This window comes from Anomaloglossus baeobatrachus, chromosome 3, assembly GCF_048569485.1.
Source record: "Anomaloglossus baeobatrachus isolate aAnoBae1 chromosome 3, aAnoBae1.hap1, whole genome shotgun sequence".
Lineage (NCBI taxonomy): Eukaryota > Metazoa > Chordata > Amphibia > Anura > Aromobatidae > Anomaloglossus > Anomaloglossus baeobatrachus.
Genome location: NC_134355.1, coordinates 560,330,378 through 560,349,856, shown reverse-complemented (window position 1 = coordinate 560,349,856; position 19,479 = coordinate 560,330,378). Strand labels below are relative to the sequence as shown.

At 50.6% G+C, this 19,479-nt stretch overlaps 1 protein-coding gene across 2 annotated transcripts in view; it reads right to left on the bottom strand.

Moving 5' to 3' along the window:
* Positions 1–19,479, bottom strand: part of PASK (PAS domain containing serine/threonine kinase) — a 358,840-nt gene that overhangs the window by 61,719 nt on the left and 277,642 nt on the right. For both annotated transcript variants that reach the window (XM_075340860.1, XM_075340859.1), the window contains exon 10: positions 13,064–14,025. In XM_075340860.1, the coding sequence (XP_075196975.1) occupies positions 13,064–14,025 (962 nt within the window). The remainder of the gene's footprint in view (positions 1–13,063; positions 14,026–19,479) is intronic.

Here is a 19,479-nt window from a genome sequence, read left to right as displayed (position 1 = left end):
GAACTGTACGCCGCCATGAGGCCATAGAAGAACGGATGGAAGCTTTGCTATTGCCAGACAGAGTCGCGGTGAGCAGGGTTGAGGCCTACATTGGAGGAGTCAAGGGAAGCAGTAAGAAGTGCCCTCACTGACAGAACATCCAAAGAAGCCCCAAGACCACTTACCAAAGAAAAAGTCAGTCAATCTGTGTTCTTTGAATGACCCCGATGTGAAGAAGAAAGGGAAGATGGAAAGTCTTGAGAAAACGTTGTCCTGACCCTACAAGAGCAAGTCCCAGAAGAAGAAGAGGACTGAGATAGGGTGCAGCTGTGGGCTCCCGGAGACCATAGAAAGTGGCTAGTGACCTGCTTTCACTGCCAGCCAAAGAGATATGGCAGGCCTTAGACACAGAACTGACTCTACACACCCCATACCAGCCACAGAATAGAGGGAAGGTTGGGAGGATGGGGCAGTGTAGAAGGCAAGGGCATGAGAGTCTTCCCCTTGAATTGTTCAGTGTCAGACACACCCCAGCAGGGACCACTAGGTTGAGACCCTATGAAATCCTGTTTAGAAGTACTCCCAGATACTTCAACTAAGCTTGTTGTTTGTTTAAACATTTGCCTAATATACGTTTTTGAGTTTTCTCCTCCAGATCCAACCAGATCTAGATTTTCCTCTCTTTTCTTTCTCTCTCTCTCCTCTTTTCCTCTCTCTTTTCTCAATCTTTCTCTCTCTTCCTCTCTTCTCAATCTTTCTCTCTCTTCCTCTCTCTTCTCTCACTCTTTTTCTTTCGGACGAAGATCCATGCATTCCACTACAAAGAGATGTCGGACCTGCCTGAGACCAGGAGATGGCTGTCTTCCCTCTTCTACCTGATACTTTGTGCCAGGACGATGATATCTAAGCATGTGGACCAGAAGACGACTGTACATCTTATCTTTGATGTCCCACCATTACCGCCTGAGGACTGAGGAGCATGAGACTTTGAGTGAAACCAACCCTGATAAATATTAGCCTATTAGAGGACTACTGCCACGTTCCCCCTTCCTGAATAACGTGTGCCAGCGGAACATAGCCATGAGGACAGTCTAGAGAATACGGTCAGGATCTGGCTTCCTATGCATAGTCTGTTGGGTGGGGAGATTCATCCACAAGGGATGGGTTATCTCGTATGTGAGTGAGGTAACCATCGGCATTAGAACAGATCAATAGACCTGGAAAAGTAAGGAAAGACTTTTTGGCTATCTCCAAAGGGGGGACTGTTATGGACAGGATTATGAATTATTATGAGTATATAAGAGTTACATGGAGATATCCATAAAGAACAGGATTTAAGAGGTTGTTTGAACTGTACCACACATATCTCTTGGCATAAGACTCAGACTGTGTACCCCCACCTAGTTCTGCATTTGGACATAAAACTCAGACAGTCTGGGCTATTCTTGTGACAAGTGAATCATGCTGACATTGCTTAATATAAATGAGGAACCAAGCACATTACAGTAAATTGTATATCACAGAATAAGCTGTTCTACTTTATCCAATAGGAGACGTGTTACGTATTCTTGGCACCTAGCCAATAAGATTATATATATCCGTACAATTTCCGTATTAAAGTCAGTCTTGCTTTCTATTCATATCCGAGTACGTCTCTCTGGTGTGTGTGAAAGATAGTGGTTATGCATGCTACCACGAGTGACTCATAATTTGGACTGCAAACAGTTTAAGAGGGATGCATGATTAGATTGCATCAACCTAAATTACGACCTTATCACCACCACCATGCTTCACCGTTGGGATGGTGTTCTTGGGGTTATACTCATCCTCCTCCTTCCTCTAAATACGGCGAGTGGTTTTGATACCAAAACGTTCTATCTGACCACACGACCTTTTCCTATGCCTCTGCTGGAACATCCAGATGGTCATTGGTGAACTTCAAATGGGCCTAGACATGTGCTGGTGTGAGGAGGGGGACCTTGTGAGCCCTGCAGGATTTTAATCCGTGACTGCGTAGTGGTAATCTTTGAGAATATGATACCAGCTCTCTTCAGGTCATTGAGCAGGCCCTCCCTGGTAGCTCTGGGCTGATTCCTGGCTCTTCTGAGAATCATCCTTACCCCACTAGGCGAGTTCTTGCAGTGAGCCCCAGACCGAGTAAGACTGGGTTACCATACCCAAGATGGAAGCCATGACCATACCGAAGGGGAGAGTCACAAACTAAAAGTGGGACTGCTTGACAGGAAAGAGTAACTTTGCGCTGGAAATATGGGGATGTGGAGATAAGCATCTTAATTGTTTACGGAGTAAAGAGATTGCCAGGGTTCTATGGAGGCAACAACAGAGTGAAATGACTCCATCCTGAAACAGCGAAGATGGACACACTTGTTTAGCAGTTTTATGCCCAGAAAGGGCAAACCAAGCAGTCATACATGGGGTCGACAAAAAGGCCTGAATAAAACTCCTTGAAATGGTCTTGAGAGGCAATCCTGACTTCCTGAATAATTACAGATAGAGAAGTGAGGAAATGGCTTGGAAAAAAACGGCTGCCAGGGAGGGTGTCTGTGTAGGATGTGATAGAAAATACGATCTGGCAAAGGAGTGGAAAATTCAATTTTGCATCAAGAGACAATTTTCCTGACTAGGCATTGTTGACTTTGAGGAGTAACATGTCCTAAAACTGGAGACGGACGCCCACCCAAAGAGGTTTCCCAGGTGAGGTTGCTCAGTCATACAGAGGAAACCGTCTGGTCTTTGAGGACTTGGCAGGCTAGTTGTGTGGACGCCAGGAAGGAATCGGCTTGAAGAATGGCCTCTTCTTTTCTTGAGGGACGGTAGGCAATTTTCTTGGTGATTAGACGACAACTGAATAAAGGAGCTAAACGGATGTTGCTTTCGGTTGGATCAGGATCGAGTATATCTAGGCTGTGGAAGCAGGGTTCTCTTAAACCTGTAGCATCTGCAATGATCTTACCAAGTTTTTCCTCGATTAGTTGAGAGCCCAAGAAGGGAAAGATCGTTTGGATTTGAGGTCTGCAGTCCATGACTTGACAAAATCCCTTCAATGTTTCTTGAACTGCTTCAAGAAGGGCAGAGCAAAGATAATTGCGCACTTGGGCAATCTGATCTGCTAGGTCTGCCAACTTGGACATTGCAGCCCCGGATATGAATCCTTGGCACAGGTATTTTGCCCAGGCAGTAACAGACTTTGCAACTAACGGAGCAGTGAAAACTGGACACAGAGCCAGTTTCCATTCCATTCGGTTGTCCGTGGGGTCCTTTATATGTGTAAGAGTGGTAGAGCAGTGGGTGTTGATAATCTAGAGACCAAACAGTCCACCAAGAGGCCAGGTGGCAACAAGACTAGCTGGAAGAGGATACAAAACCTCCCTTATGTTTTTTCCTGTCTATGGAAGTACTTTTCAGGTTGCGCGCACTCCTTTTTGAATGACTTGCTGAATTTAGACTGGTAATTAGAGAAAAAAAATTGACAACATGTCTAATGCTCCTGAAGTACACAGTCTGCAGGTGGGGCTGAGGGATCCACTTCTTTCCCGTTGAGGGATTGGTTCACAGCGCAGACAATATTGTCTACCATATATCTCAGCTTTAGCACCTGATCAGACTCTAGATCTGAGTCAGAATTGTAGTTCAATTGAAGTGATAGATACCTGAGGTGAGTGTGATCCAGGAGTCATGGAGAAAGAAGGAGGCAGAGAAGATTAACTCACTCCAGGGCACTTAGATTGCTGATGTGATCTGCCATGTTGGTACAAACTATAGTGGGTCTAGCTCACTCTGGGATGTGGTCAGGGTACCCAGTACGATAGTAGAAATGGTTACCCACTCAATAATAGTAAGCATGGTCTGGCACAACTTGGTAAGTTTGCAGACAGAGAGGTTAATGGGTGATGTGGGTGAGGGAAAACACGTTCTAGGTGAAAGCTATGGAGGCTGCTGAGCAAAAGGCTGGGGAGACGCAAAAAAGAGAATTTTGTCACTTACCGTAAATTCTTTTTCTTATAGTTCCGTATTGGGAGACCCAGACCATGGGTGTTTAGCTTCGTCCTCCGGAGGACACACAAAGTACTACACTTAAAAGTGTAGCTCCTCCCTCTGAGCTTATACACCCCCTGGTAGCCAGTCCTAGCCAGTTTAGTGCAAAAGCTGAAAGAAAATAGCCAACCACAAGTAGAACCGAGTAAGAACCGGAACAACCGGAGACTCTGTCCACGACAACAGCCGGTGATAACACACGGAACAAGAAAATTGCCAACAGGCAACAGGGAGGGTGCTGGGTCTCCCAATACGGAACTATAAGAAAAAGAATTTACGGTAAGTAACAAAATTCTCTTTTTCTTTATCGTTCCTTTGGGAGACCCAGACCATGGGACGTTCCAAAGCTGTCCCTGGGTGGGAATAAACAGAAAAAACTAAGAAGTAGGCGGAGCCTAACTTCACAAGTGGGCGACAGCCGCCTGAAGGATGCGTCTGCCCAAGCTCGCATCTGCCGAAGCATGAGCATGCACTTTGTAGTGCTTCGAAAAGGTATGCAGGCTAGTCCAAGTGGCAGCCTGACAGACTTGTTGAGCCATAGCCTGGTGCCTAAAAGCCCAAGAGGCACCGACAGCTCTGGTTGAGTGTGCTTTGATCCCCGGCGGGGAAAGCACCTGAGTACTCTGGTAGGCGTCCGAAATGGTCGATCTAATCCAACGGGCCAAGGTCGGCTTAGAAGCAGAGAGACCCTTGCGCCGCCCTGTGGTTAGCACAAAAAGAGAGGTGCACCGCCTAAGCGCAGCGGTGCGAGACACATAAATCCGGAGAGCACGCACCAGATCTAGAGTATGCAACGCTTTCTCAAAGCGATGAACAGGGGCCGGACAGAAGGAAGGCAAGGAAATATCCTGGTTAAGGTGGAAGGGAGTGACCACCTTAGGAAGAAAGTCCGGGGTCGGACGGAGAACTACCTTGTCTTGGTGAAAAACCAAAAAAGGTGACTCCGAGGAGAGCGCAGCCAAATCAGAGACTCTCCTGAGAGAAGTTATGTCAACTAGAAAGGCCACCTTTTGAGAAAGACGATACAAAGAAACCTACCTAAGGGGCTCGAAAGGGGGTTTCTGCAATACCGTGAGGACCAAGTTAAGGTCCCAGGGATCCAAGGGCCACCGATAAGGCGGAATGATGTGAGACGCACCTTGCATGAAGGTGCGGACCTGAGCCAGCCGGGCGAGACGCCGCTGGAACAGCACTGATAGAGCGGAGACTTGTCCCTTGAGAGAGTTGAGGGACAGTCCTAGCTGCAGACCGGACTGTAAAAAAGACAGAAGGGTCGGCAAGGAGAATGGCCAAGGAGAATGGCCGGAAGAGCGACACCAGGACAGGAACATTTTCCAAGTCCTGTGATAGATCTTGACGGAGGAAGACTTACGGGCCCGAGTCATAGTGGAGATGACTTCAGGAGGAATACCAGAAGCCGTCAAAATCCAGGACTCAAGAGCCACGCCGTCAATTTGAGTGCCGCAGAATTCGGGCGGAAAAACGGACCTTGCGAGAGCAGGTCTGGACGGTCCGGAAGATGCCACGGCATCTCCACGGACAGTTGGAGCAGGTCCGGATACCAAGCTCGCCTGGGCCAGTCCGGTGCAATGAGGATGACTCGACGGCCCTCCATTCTGATCTTGCGCAGGACTCTGGGCAAGAGAGCTAGAGGGGGAAACACGTAGGACAGACGAAACTGGGACCAGTCTTGAACCAGAGCGTCTGCGGCGAAGGCCTGAGGATCGTGGGAGCGAGCCACGTAAACCGGAACCTTGTTGTTGTGACGGGATGCCATTAGGTCCACATCCGGAGTGCCCCACTTGCGGCAGATTGACTGAAACACTGCCAGGTGCAGGGACCACTCGCCACCGTCCACGGATTGACGGCTGAGATAATCTGCCTCCCAGTTTTCTACGCCAGGGATGTGGACTGCGGATATGGTGGACTTGGAGTCCTCCGCCCATTGAAGAATGCGTTGGACCTCCAACATTGCCAGGCGGCTGCGTGTCCCGCCTTGGTGATTGATGCAGGCAACCGCTGTCGCGTTGTCTGACTGGACTCGAATGTGCCTGCCCGCCAACAGGTGGTGAAAGGCTAGGAGAGCTAGAAGCACAGCTCTGGTTTTCAGCACATTCATTGAAAGGGCTGACTCGGACGGAGTCCAAGTGCCCTGTGCTCTGTGGTGGAGATGTACCGCTCCCCAGCCGGATAGGCTGGCATCCGTGGTGAGAATCACCCAGGACAGAGTCAGGAAGGAGCGCCCTTGGGACAGGGAGAGGGGTCGAAGCCACCACTGAAGAGAGCTCCTGGTCCGTGGCGACAGAGCCACTAACCTCTGTAAGGAGGAAGGCCGCTTGTCCCAACATCGGAGAATGTCCAGCTGCAGAGGACGCAGATGGAACTGGGCAAAGGGAACCGCCTCCATAGAGGCCACCATTTGACCCAGCACCTGCATCAGGCGCCTGAGGGAATAACGGCGGGGCCTCAGGAGAGAGCGCACCGCTAGCCGGAGAGACTGCTGTTTGATTAAGGGCAACTTCACAAGTTCCGGCAAAGTCTCGAACTGCATCCCTAGGTACGTGAGACTCTGGGTCGGAGTCAGAGTGGATTTGGGAAGATTGACAATCCACCCGAATTGGGCTAGGGTGGCGAGAGTGAGCGAAACACTCCGCTGACAGTCTGCGCTGGATGTACCCTTGACCAGAAGGTCGTCCAGATAAGGAAGCACTGCTAACCCCTGGAGGTGCAGGACCGCAATCACTGCCGCCATGACCTTGGTGAATACCCGAGGGGCCGTGGCTAACCCGAAGGGGAGAGCCACGAATTGGAAATGATCCTCTCCAATCGCAAAACGTAACCAACGCTGATGTGACACTGCGATTGGCACATGTAGATAGGCATCTCTGATGTCGATGGATGCCAGGAACTCCCCTTGGGTCATAGAGGCAATGACTGATCGCAGAGACTCCATGCACCCGGACATGCTTGTTGAGAAGCTTGAGATCCAGGATGGGCCGGAAGGTACCGTCCTTTTTTGGAACTAGGAAGAGATTTGAGTAAAAACCTCTGAACCGTTCCTGAGCGGGAACTGGGACAATCACTCCGTTTGCCTGCAAGGACGCCACGGCCTGCGAGAAGGCGGCGGCCTTGGAGCAGGGGGGAGTTGAGAGAAAAAAATCTGTTTGGAGGGCTGGAAGAGAATTCTATCCTGTAGCCGTGAGATATGATGTCTCTCACCCACTGATCGGAGACTTGCTTTAACCAAGCGTCACCAAAGTGGGAGAGCCTGCCACCGACTAAGGACGTGGCTGGAGCGGGCCGAGAGTCATGAGGAAGCTGCCTTAGTGGCAGAACCTCCTGCGGTCTTCTGCGGACGCGCTTTTGGGCGCCAGTTGGATTTCTGATCCTTGGCTGAGTTAGCGGACGAGGCGGAAGGCTTAGAGGATGACCAGTTGGAGGAACGAAAGGAACGAAACTTCGATTGATTCCTACCCTGGGCGGGTTTCCTGGTCTTGGTTTGTGGCATGGAAGTACTCTTCCCGCCAGTAGCTTCTTTAATGATTTCATCCAGCTGTTCACCAAACATCCGTGAACAAGCAAAAGGGAGCCCAGGATGAAACTTCTTGGAAGAAGCATCTGCCTTCCACTCTCGAAGCCACAAAATCCTGTGGATAACAAGAGAATTAGCTGAAGCCACCGCAGTGCGGTGAGTAGCCTCTAGCATGGCAGACATGGCATAAGATGAAAAAGCTGAAGCCTGAGCAGTTAAGGTAACCATCTCAGGCATAGATTCCTTGGTGAGGGAATGCATCTCCTCTAGAGAAGCAGAGATGGCTTTGAGAGCCCACACTGCTGCAAAAGTCGGGGAAAACGCGGCCCCCGCAGCTTCATACACAGATTTGGCCAGAAGGTCAATCTGACGGTCAGTGGAATCCTTAAGTGAGGTGCCGTCAGCCACCGACACGACGGTCCGGGCTGATAGCCTAGACACCGGAGGGTCTACCTTTGGGGAGTGAGACCACTCCTTGACCACCTCAGGTGGAAAGGGAAAACGGTCATCAGAACCACGCTTTGGAAAGCGTTTGTCAGGGCAGGCCCTGGGTTTGGTCACAGCGGTCTGAAAACTGGGGTGGTTAAAGAACACACTCTTTACTCTCTTAGGCGAGGTAAACTGATGTTTTTCTGCCAAAGAGAGTTTCTCCTGACACTGGCGGATTGAGATCCAGAACAGAATTAATAGAAGCAATCAAATCACTAAGATCTGAGTCACCCTCAGAGAAATCGATGGGATACATAGCCTCCGAGCCCCCAGTGAGGGCATCCTCCTCATCTTGAGAGTCAGCTCTTGAGACAGAGCCGTGGGATGGGGAGGGGGGGGGAAACTCTGCGCCTTCTCTTAGAAGGACGGGGTCTGGGATCAGATGATGAATCCTCCGTGAGCTCCGATGGACGGAGGTCAGAGGATAGGAGTCCTCTGTCAAGAGTATTAGAGGCACCCTGTGAGGGAGGCTGATGCATATTCATCAAAGTCCTGGACAAAAGTCCCATGGACTCAGCAAATGACTGGGATATGGACCTAGAAAAGGACTCTACCCAGGCCGGGGGTTCAATCACAGGTGCAGCAGCAGCCTGAGAGACCACTGGGGGTGAGACTCCAGGCTGTGGCACCGCCAAGTTAGAGCAACCATCACAGTGTGGATAAATGCTCGGCTCAGGCAGCAGGAGCTTACATGCAGTGCATGCAGAATAAAGCTTTGGAGCCTTGCTCCTTGTGTGAGACATGCTGCTGGAGTGGGGGCTTTGCAGAGAATGAACCCCAGGGAGAAAATACAGAGGTCCACAACCGGAGACCGGCTGTGGCTTTCCAGACTGCTGAGCGCGGTGTTGTGTGCCCTCCAGATCCCGAAGCCCGGTCCCCCAGTGTGCAGCACCTCAAGAGAGATGCAGAATGCAAGATGTCCCAGAGCAGAGTGAACTCTGCCTAAGAAATGGCCCCCGGAGCGAAGAGAGGGGGCGGGACTAGGGGCGTTCCTATAAAAGAGCGGGAACTGGAGGGCTATAGAGACCTGCAGGGAAGGAGGGACGCCCCAGCAGTGGGGAGTGTCCCTCCCCTGTGTAGAACGGCCGCCGGGAGGAGCCGAACCTGTCCCTCTGCATGAGTGACATGTGAGGGCAGGAAAATGAAACTAGGCCTCCGGCGAAGCCGGGGCCTAAATTTAAGCGGCGAGGCCGACAAGCAGGCATCATCGGCACGGTTCTCAGGCAAAAGCTAGAGAACCCGCCGGAAAAGTTAAAACAATCACATACAGCATACTCTCCCCTTACAATAAAGAACCGGGACCCCCAACATAAACGTCTCAGGTACTTAGCTGCTGAGACGCAGGGCCATGTCCCTGGGGATGAGTGCTCCAGTCCAACAGAATCCTCAAGGGGCTGTGGATGGAGACCGGACTCCTGCCAGGCATGGAGACCGTGCTGGCTCCCACTTCAAGCCAGAGCCCAGAAGGGATGGTGAAGGAGCGCGGCATGTAAGGCTGCAGCCTTGTAAATCAACCTTAACAACACCGCCGACACAGTGGGGTGAGAAGGGACATGCCGGGAGTCCAGACATGGACCCGCTTTTCTTCAAACTCTTTCCAAAAGTCAACCAATCAGATGAGAATGCATGTGTGGATGTATGCCTCCTGACACAAAGCAATAAACTGGCTAGGACTGGCTACCAGGGGGTGTATAAGCTCAGAGGGAGGAGCTACACTTTTAAGTGTAGTACTTTGTGTGTCCTCCGGAGGCAGAAGCTAAACACCCATGGTCTGGGTCTCCCAAAGGAACGATAAAGAAAGGATGCAAGTAGCGCAGGTTAAGATGTGTTGGCTTAACTGGAATTTGTGCTTACATGATGCACTGAGAAAATGTACAGCCAGCAGAGACTGGTAAGATTGGTGTGCACAGTTCTCTGTGGGGCCAGACAATGGTGGAGGAGAAAAATAAATGTAAGTAAAGGCGCAAGCCAAAATGTTGGTGTTGCATCTGTCAGGGTTCACCTTTTGCAGTTTATCAATAAACCTATTTTGCACACCATAAAACTCTCCTTATTCCTTCGAGTGCTGGGGTTTTACTTACATTGGCTATGTGCCCACGCTGCGGAAAATGCGCGGATTTTGCCGCGGATTTCTTGCGGAAAAGCCGCGGATTTTCCGAAAATCTGCAGCACAGCTACTCCCCAGCCATTTCTATGGCATTTGGGAAATGCTGTGCCCACACTGCGGATTTTTCCGCAGCGGAAATCGTGCGGATTTCCGTGCGGAAAAATCTGCAGCATGTCAATTATTGTAGCGGATTTCTCCGCAGGGTCCCATATACTTACCTGCCTTGATAGAGACCCGAGTCACTTTCTCCGTCCGGTGTAGCGGCAGCGGCAGCCGGAGCTAGTTCAGGCCCGCCCACCTTATCCTGAAGACGCTGAGAGAGTGACCCGGCTGCCGAAAAGCGAGGTGCTGCATGATGGAGGTAAGTATGAACTCCCCCGATCACTTCAGCACTTGTTCTGCATTGAGGATGCAGTGCCGAAGCCATGGTACTGTATCCTCAATGCAGAATGCCCGCACCATATCCGCATGACATTCCGCAGCATGGAAACAGACAAAAGTTGTGGTGCTGTTTCCTGGGAGCACCTGCGGAATGTCGTGCGGATATATCCGCAGGACACTTTCCCCGTGGGCACATAGCCTTATAGTACCCTTTAACCCTTGAGCACCTCCTGATAGCAGTGAGACAGATCTCATCTATATTTACTGGTGGAGGAGAGACAGAAAAAATAATGAAAAAAGGGACAGAAGAGGAAGGGGTTAACTATGCAAGTAGGAGGAGAGCCTTGCTGGGGGCTTTGGACAGTTGCGGTTTACAGGGGCAGACAGTCTAGCAGTCCTGTAGTCCTCGCCTGAGATGTGTGGAGTAACACTAGAACAGAGGTCCTGGGAACAGGGATCAACATCCCCACCGCAGGTCACACTGGAGACTGCGGATGTCGGTAGGGAACACAAGCAACGTGGGAAAATGGTGGAAGGGACAAGGATGTTGCAGGAGGGACAAAAACCAGGATGATAGCCTCCTTGGCTGAGGTAAAGCGGGTGTGACCCACCAGGCGCGGCTAGGCCGCAACAGAAGCCAAGATTAAACTGCCTGAGAGGGAAAACGTCTGGCTAGTTGTGAGCGACTGCAGCTGGGGATGTGGGCCAGGAGCTAGCACAACGCAGTGGGATGTGGGGAGAAAATCTACTACCCTGTCTTTAAGAGGCTTGAATAAGTGGTCCAGGGTTGCAGTTTGGTCTTTGCTCCAGGCAACATGCCAGGCTCTGGGGGGGCAGGTGACCATGGGCAAGGCCCACACACAACAGTATTTGAATGCTGACTGTCCATCAAACGAGAAAGGATACAACCTGACCCCTGGCAGACCTTACGCTCCATCTATTGGGTCAGAACCACAGAGAAGCCTTTTTCCTCTGTTTGCCAACCTAGAGGCGGACAAAACAAAAAGTAAAAAAATAAGAAACCCTGTTAGCATAATCTAGTCTGGAGACTCCAGGCCCATGTCTGTCTGCTATGTGACAGTAAGCTAACTACATAGCTTAATGCCAGTAGGCGAATGTATCCTGGAGTAGCCGGAGCTTTTTCTTTAGGTTGTAATTCTGAGCACCAGCCTCTTGATGGCAGTAGCGTACACCCATTGTTTCCTCTGTCCCCCAATGAAGTGAATGAGAAATACAACATTACATGGTGTCCATTCATATAACCAGCCAACCATGTAAGGCTAGGTTCACATTTCCGTCAATGTGTGTCAGTCACAATCCGCGGCTCTGGTAAACAATGGAATCCGTTTGGCGGATTCCGTTGTTCCCATAGACTTGTATGAGCGGCGGATTGTGACTGATGACGCTGCATTGCATCCTCCGCCCAAATGATCAGTCGTGGAACGACTGACCGTCGGGCGGCAGGAACGCAGAGTGTAACGTTTTTTGAGCAGCGGAATCCTTAGGATTTTGTTGCGCATGCTCTCTCTGGCTCCCTGCACACGTAACCAGGGTACACATCGGGTTACTAAGCAAAGCGCTTTGCTTAGTTACCCGATATTTACCCTGGCTACGTGTGCAATGAGCCAGCACTAAGCGGTGTACGCTGGTAATCAAGGTAAACATCAGGTAACCAAGCAAAGTGCTTTGCTTAGTTACCCGATATTTACACTGGCTACGTGTTCAGGGAGCCCGACACTTCCCCGCTCGGCTCCGCCCCCTCCCGCACTCCGCATGTACACACGCACACAAACAGACGCGCGCGCGCACACACACACACACACCTGTCCCCAGCCATGCAGTCCCCGGCACTGACGTCTTCAGCGCCATGGCCCCGCTCGGCTCTACCCACCCCGCACACATTCTCGGCAACCGAACGATCAGCTGATCACCCGGTGGCCGTCTGCTGTGAGCAATCAGCTGATCACCCGGCGGCCGGCTGCTGTGAACGATCAGCTGATCACCCGGCAGCCGGCTGCTGTGAGCAATCAGCTGATCACCCGGCAGCCGGCTGCTGTGAGCGATCAGCTGATCACCCGGCAGCCGGCTGCTGTGAGCGATCAGCTGATAGCTCTCATTAGCCGGCCGCCGGGAGATCATCTGTTTGCTATCAAAAGCCGGCCGGCTATTGTGAACGATCAGCTGATCGCTCTCTCTTTTACAACGGAGTCCGCCAATGAATTCTTATTCTTGTCATCCGTTGTACAACGCATCAGTCACAAGCGTCAAGCAACGCATGTGACTGACACAAAACAAAGGAAATGTGAACCTAGCCTTACTCATAATAGAACCAGGTAAATAATGTCAAGTTCAGGTCTTACATAGCAGCTATGATTATTTGTTTAGGGTAGTTTAGAAAATAAAAGTGTACCTCTATTTGCATCTTCAGGCTACGTTGCAGGCTATGCGGTCTAAATGAGCCGTAATTCACAACCAAATGCAGATTAGAATAATAGCAGATAAATAACAATACTACTTACAAAGTCTGGAGCCGTCCCGGTGATAGCAGCTTCCAGTGAAAACTCCTTCCCTAATTTCAGAGTTGATGTACTGAGTCTTATTGGCATATGGCATCACTATGAGTGATTGGGTACTGCCATCTTTAACAGGGGTTGAGGTTGCATGTGAAAAATCCTTCCTTGGAGCCTGCACCTCTTCTTCGTGGCCTAACGCTTGTAGTGGTGATATATTGGGCGAGTCATAAGAATCTTGTTCTGGGTTAGAGTTCCTAGAAATACATGGTCTTAAGACTGCAAGATTGTCTGGTTCAGGCTCAATGGTATTGGATGGGACTTCATTACCACCACATTCTTCATTATAGTCCGGATCCACTACACTGGATAAAGGTGATGCATTATGCCTTGGTGACATTGAAGAAGGTTCTGATTTCTCAATGACTGGACTGCTGTGACACAATGGAGGAGGACTTGAGATTACAATTGAACGATCAAGACAGGGAGCGCATGGTTCTGTGCTAGTGCAAGTACAAGATGGAGTACTGATTGTGCCGTCTTTGGGGTTATGGGCATTAATAGTGGGATCAGAGCATTTAGGAAGAGACACTACTGGGAATACTGGAGAAAGAGGTGATTGAGCGACCTGTACGGTAACTGGTGAAGCACTGTACACAGGGGGAGGCTGTGTTTCCTTCACGGTTGAGGCACAGGAAGAAGACAAAGTGGAGTTATTTGCACAAGGTGTTGCCGAATCACTCTTACCACCGGCTAAGTTCATACTTTGCAGACAGTGGGTAAGAGGTGCCAAGTCCAAGTCCAGCTCCATTCCCAAGCTTGGAAGGAGGCCATGTAGGTTGCACTTTTCTGTCTCCTGACCTCTCTGCCACGGCTCATCTCGTGTAGGTGTCCCAGATGAGAAACAACATGCAGGCAAAGCCATGGTACAAGGGTCTCCATAAGCAGATTTCTGGTGGCCAGCAAGTGTCCTAAGCAAGCAAAGAACAAGGAGTCACAATGATGCCTGTCACAGACTCCTCATACACCACCTTCTCCTGGATTTTCTTACTTACATGCATAGCAAGGAAACTGAATGTCGACAGACTTTACATTCATGTTATGCAGAAAGGGATAAACTTTTGTAAAATTCCAAAAAAGAAAATGAGATGGTCTTATAAAAGAGCTTTGAAACCAGTCTTTTGCTATCGTACCCTATTTTACAGAACTTCCTTATGATCCTCTCATACACATTCGGTTGAGCTGAGCGTGCATGTATGTGTTCAGTGGTTATTAGGCAGCTGGCTAGGCTCCACTGTCTTATCTCCAGTGAGAACAATAAGTAAAGACAAGGTGTGGAACTTCATCATGGGGATCCTTCTGGAGTCAGAAGGCGAGAATGTTATGGGGAGATCTGCTGCTGTTGAAACTTATAAGGGGTATCTGCTGCTGACACTGTTATGAGGGGGGTCTGCTGACAATTTTATGGGGAGGGATCTGCCACTGATGTACAGTTATATGGGGGGATCTGCTGATGCACTGTTATGCGTGTGGTCTGCCGACACTTGTGGGGGGCGATCTACTGATAATGCACTTTTATGGGGGTGGTCTGCAGCGGATGCACTGTTATGGGGGTGGTCTGCTTATACACAGTTATGGGGATGGTCTGCTAACACTGCTATGGGGGAGATCTGCAGCTGATGCACTGATATGGGGGGGTGGTCTGCTTATGCACTGTTATGGGGGTGGTCTGCTTATGCACAGTTATGGGGATGGTCTGCTGGCACTGCTATGGGGGAGATCTGCAGCTGATGCACTGATATGGGGGGGGTGGTCTGCTTATGCACTGTTATGGGGGTGGTCTGCTTATGCACAGTTATGGGGATGGTCTGCTGGCACTGCTATGGGGGAGATCTGCAGCTGATGCACTGATATGGGGGGATGGTCTGCTTATGCACTGTTATGGTGGTGGTCTGCTTATGCACGGTTATGGGGATGGTCTGCTGACACTGCTGCAGAGTTCTGCTACTAGAGGGCCACAGGTTGTACAACACTTTTATAGCGACAGCAGTTTTCCACAAACAGTGTGGCTCTGCAGCTGTTGCCAAACTACATCTCCCATCATCCCAACCTGTCCAAGCACGATGGAAGTTGTAGTTTTGCAACAGTTGCAGGGCCATTGACAGGTGGCTGTGCAGAAGATTTGCCTATGTTAAAGGGCATCTGTCAGGTGATTTCTCAGTACTATACTACTGGTATTCTAAAATACATCTTCGGCAGCCCTTTCAGGATATGTAAATTTTATTGCTTTACCTTCTCTGGTTTTCTTCATGTAAGCTCAGATAAATTCAGTGTCGTGTACCAGCTAGTCAAGCAGGTATTAATCCAAAATTCATATTCACTGCTCCCCATGCCCATAATTCCGCCCTCCTCCCTGAGGTCAGTGATAGTAAAAATCTATAGTCAGAGTGCCAGGAAACCTACATTTGAAATACAGGACGCACCCCCATTTTCCTAAAACAATTTTGGGGAAAAAAGTGCTTCTTCTAGTCCGAAAAATATGGTAATTATAATGGTCAGTAATAAAATACCAATAGTTGATGTGCCAATAAATTGCAAGACAAATCAAATAAATAATGAAGAGCTCAGCCAGGAAAAAAAAAAAAAAGATGAATGTATATCAGAATATATATACAGCTGGGCGGCTGGCTGTAAGATCATAAAAGCTGGACGAATAGATAAAAGCCTTAGGTATTATTAGGAGAACAAAGCCTAGCCAAAGTGCAATAGTAAATCACAGCTAAGAAGAGCAGGACATTAGTAGGAAATTATAATGAAAAGTCCAGTGAACGTAAGGAATAAATAAAGCTAAGTAAGAGAATACAGCCTCTCCTAATACCGCAGGCATTTATTCATCCAGGCTTTATGATCTTACAACTGCCCACATATAAACACATAATCATATTTATTTTTTGTGTTTATTTCATTTGTGTTGTAATTTACTGCCGCTTTATTATTGGCAATGATATGTATGTGTGTGTCTGTATTATATCTATATATATAATTGCCTTATTCTGTCTGTCTGTCTGTCATGCTCCAAAATTGTGTCCTTACGGTGACACAAAGCTGATTGGCCGCTGGGCTCGCCATGGCCCCGCCCCCCACACGGATTGGCCTCTCGCCCGGCTCTCTGCAGGCCCCGCCCCCTCACGCAATGCACACTCGCTCTGGCCCAACTGACACGGAGCTCCGACTCCCAGGTGAGTACACACACACACACACATCAGATCACACTCACTCTCACACACACCTCACACATCACATCCACACACTCACAACATCCTGGGATATTGCTTGCTTCTACACCGGCTCCGTCACGATCCCAGCAGCGCCAGACATAACCTTGCAATGCTGGGATCTTGACGGAGCCCGTGAACGCTGGTAACCATTATACACATCGGGTAACTAAGGTCCTTTGGTTACCCGATGTGTATCATAGTTACCACTTACCAGTGTACACCGGATCCGTCACGATCCCAGCAGCGCCACACATAACCTTGCGATGCTGGGATCTTGACGGAGCCCGTGAACGCTGGTAACCATTATACACATCGGGTAACTAAGGTCCCTTAGTTACCCGATGTGTATCATAGTTACCAGTGTACACCGGCTCCCGGTACACATGTGCAGGGAGCCGGCATTATACTCCTCTCCCCCCAGGACTACTCCTCCTATTACAGTCCTCCTATTATACTCCTCTCTGAGTATAATAGGAGAACTATTATAGCATGGGGGATGTAGCACGATGGGGGGTGCGCAGCATGGGGGATGTAGCACGATGGGGTGCGCAGCATGGGGGATGTAGCACGATGGGGAGTGCGCAGCATGGGGGATGTAGCACGATGGGGAGTGCGCAGCATGAGGGATGTAGCACGATGGGGAGTGCGCAGCATGGGGGATGTAGCACGATGGGGAGTGCGCAGCATGGGGGATGTAGCACGATGGGGAGTGCGCAATATGGGGGATGTAGCACGATGGGGAGTGCGCAGCATGGGGGATGTAGCACGATGGGGAGAGCGCAGCATGGGGGATGTAGCACGATGGGGGGTGCGCAGCATGGGGGATGGAGCACGATGGGGGGTGCGCAGCATGGGGGATGGAGCACGATGGGGGGTGCGCAGCATGGGGGATGGAGCACGATGGGGGGTGCGCATCATGGGGGATGTAGCACAATGGGGAGTGCGCAGCATGGGGGATGTAGCACGATGGGGAGTGCGCAGCATGGGGGATGTAGCACGATGGGGAGTGCGCAGCATGGGGGATGTAGCACGATGGGGAGTGCGCAGCATGGGGGATGTAGCACGATGGGGAGTGCGCAGCATGGGGATGTAGCACGATGGGGAGTGCGCAGCATGGCGGATGTAGCACGATGGGGAGTGCGCAGCATGGCGGATGGAGCACGATGGCGGGTGCGCAGCATGGGGGATGTAGCACGATGGGGAGTGCGCAGCATGGGGGATGTAGCACGATGGGGGATGCGCAGCATGGGGGATGTAGCACGATGGGGAGTGCGCAGCATGGGGGATGTAGCACGATGGGGAGTGCGCAGCATGGGGGATGTAGCACGATGGGGAGTGCGCAGCATGGGGGATGTAGCACGATGGGGGGTGCGCAGCATGGGGGATGTAGCACGATGGGGAGTGCGCAGCATGGAGGATGGAGCACGATGGGGAGTGCGCAGCATGGAGGATGGAGCACGATGGGGAGTGCGCAGCATGGGGGATGGAGCACGATGGGGGGTGCGCAGCATGGGGGATGGAGCACGATGGAGAATGCGCAGCATAGGGGATGGGGCATGATGGGGGGTGCGCAGCATGGGGGATGGAGCACGATGGGAGGTGCACACCTCCCCCCAACACACACACACACAGGGAACCACAAACACCGCCATACACAGACACCCACACACACAGACAACGCTGCACACACACAACACACAAACACCGCGGCATACATAAGAAGGGAATTTTGTTTACTTACCGTAAATTCCTTTTCTTCTAGCTCCAATTGGGAGACCCAGACAATTGGGTGTATAGGCTATGCCTCCGGAGGCCGCACAAAGTATTACACTAAAAGTGTAAAGCCCCTCCCCTTCTGCCTATACACCCCCCGTGCTCCCACGGGCTCCTCAGTTTTGGTGCAAAAGCAAGAAGGAGGAAAAGAATTATAAACTGGTTTAAAGTAAATTCAATCCGAAGGAATATCGGAGAACTGAAACCATTCAACATGAACAACATGTGTACACACAAAAAAACAGGGGCGGGTGCTGGATCTCCCAATTGGAGCTAGAAGAAAAGGAATTTACGGTAAGTAAACAAAATTCCCTTCTTCTTTGTCGCTCCATTGGGAGACCCAGACAATTGGGACGTCCAAAAGCAGTCCCTGGGTGGGTAAAATAATACCTCGTGATAGAGCCGTAAAACGGCCCCTTCCTACAGGTGGGCAACCGCCGCCTGAAGGACTCGTCTACCTAGGCTGGCATACGCCGAAGCATAGGTATGCACCTGATAGTGTTTCGTGAAAGTGTGCAGGCTCGACCAGGTAGCTGCCTGACACACCTGCTGAGCCGTAGCCTGGTGCCTCAAGGCCCAGGACGCGCCCACGGCTCTGGTAGAATGGGCCTTCAGCCCTGAGGGAACCGGAAGCCCAGCAGAACGGTAAGCTTCGAGAATTGGTTCCTTGATCCACCGAGCCAGGGTTGATTTGGAAGCCTGTGACCCTTTACGCTGGCCAGCGACAAGGACAAAGAGTGCATCCGAGCGGCGCAGGGGCGCCGTCCGAGAAATGTAGAGCCTGAGTGCTCTCACCAGATCTAACAAGTGCAAATCCTTTTCACATTGGTGAACCGGATGAGGACAAAAAGAAGGTAAGGAGATATCCTGATTGAGATGAAAGGGGGATACCACTTTAGGGAGAAATTCCGGAACCGGACGCAGAACCACCTTGTCCTGGTGAAACACCAGGAAAGGGGCTTTGCATGACAGCGCTGCTAGCTCAGACACTCTCCGAAGTGAAGTGACTGCTACTAGAAAAACCACTTTCTGCGAAAGGCGTGAGAGAGAAATATCTCTCATTGGCTCGAATGGTGGTTTCTGAAGAACCATCAGCACCCTGTTCAGATCCCAGGGTTCTAACGGCCGCTTGTAAGGAGGAACGATGTGACAAACCCCCTGCAGGAACGTGCGTACCTGTGGAAGTCTGGCTAGGCGCTTCTGGAAAAACACAGAGAGCGCTGAGACTTGTCCCTTAAGGGAGCCGAGCGACAAACCCTTTTCCAGTCCAGATTGAAGGAAGGACAGAAAAGTGGGCAAGGCAAAAGGCCAGGGAGAAAAACCCTGAGCAGAGCACCACGACAGGAAAATTTTCCACGTCCTGTGGTAGATCTT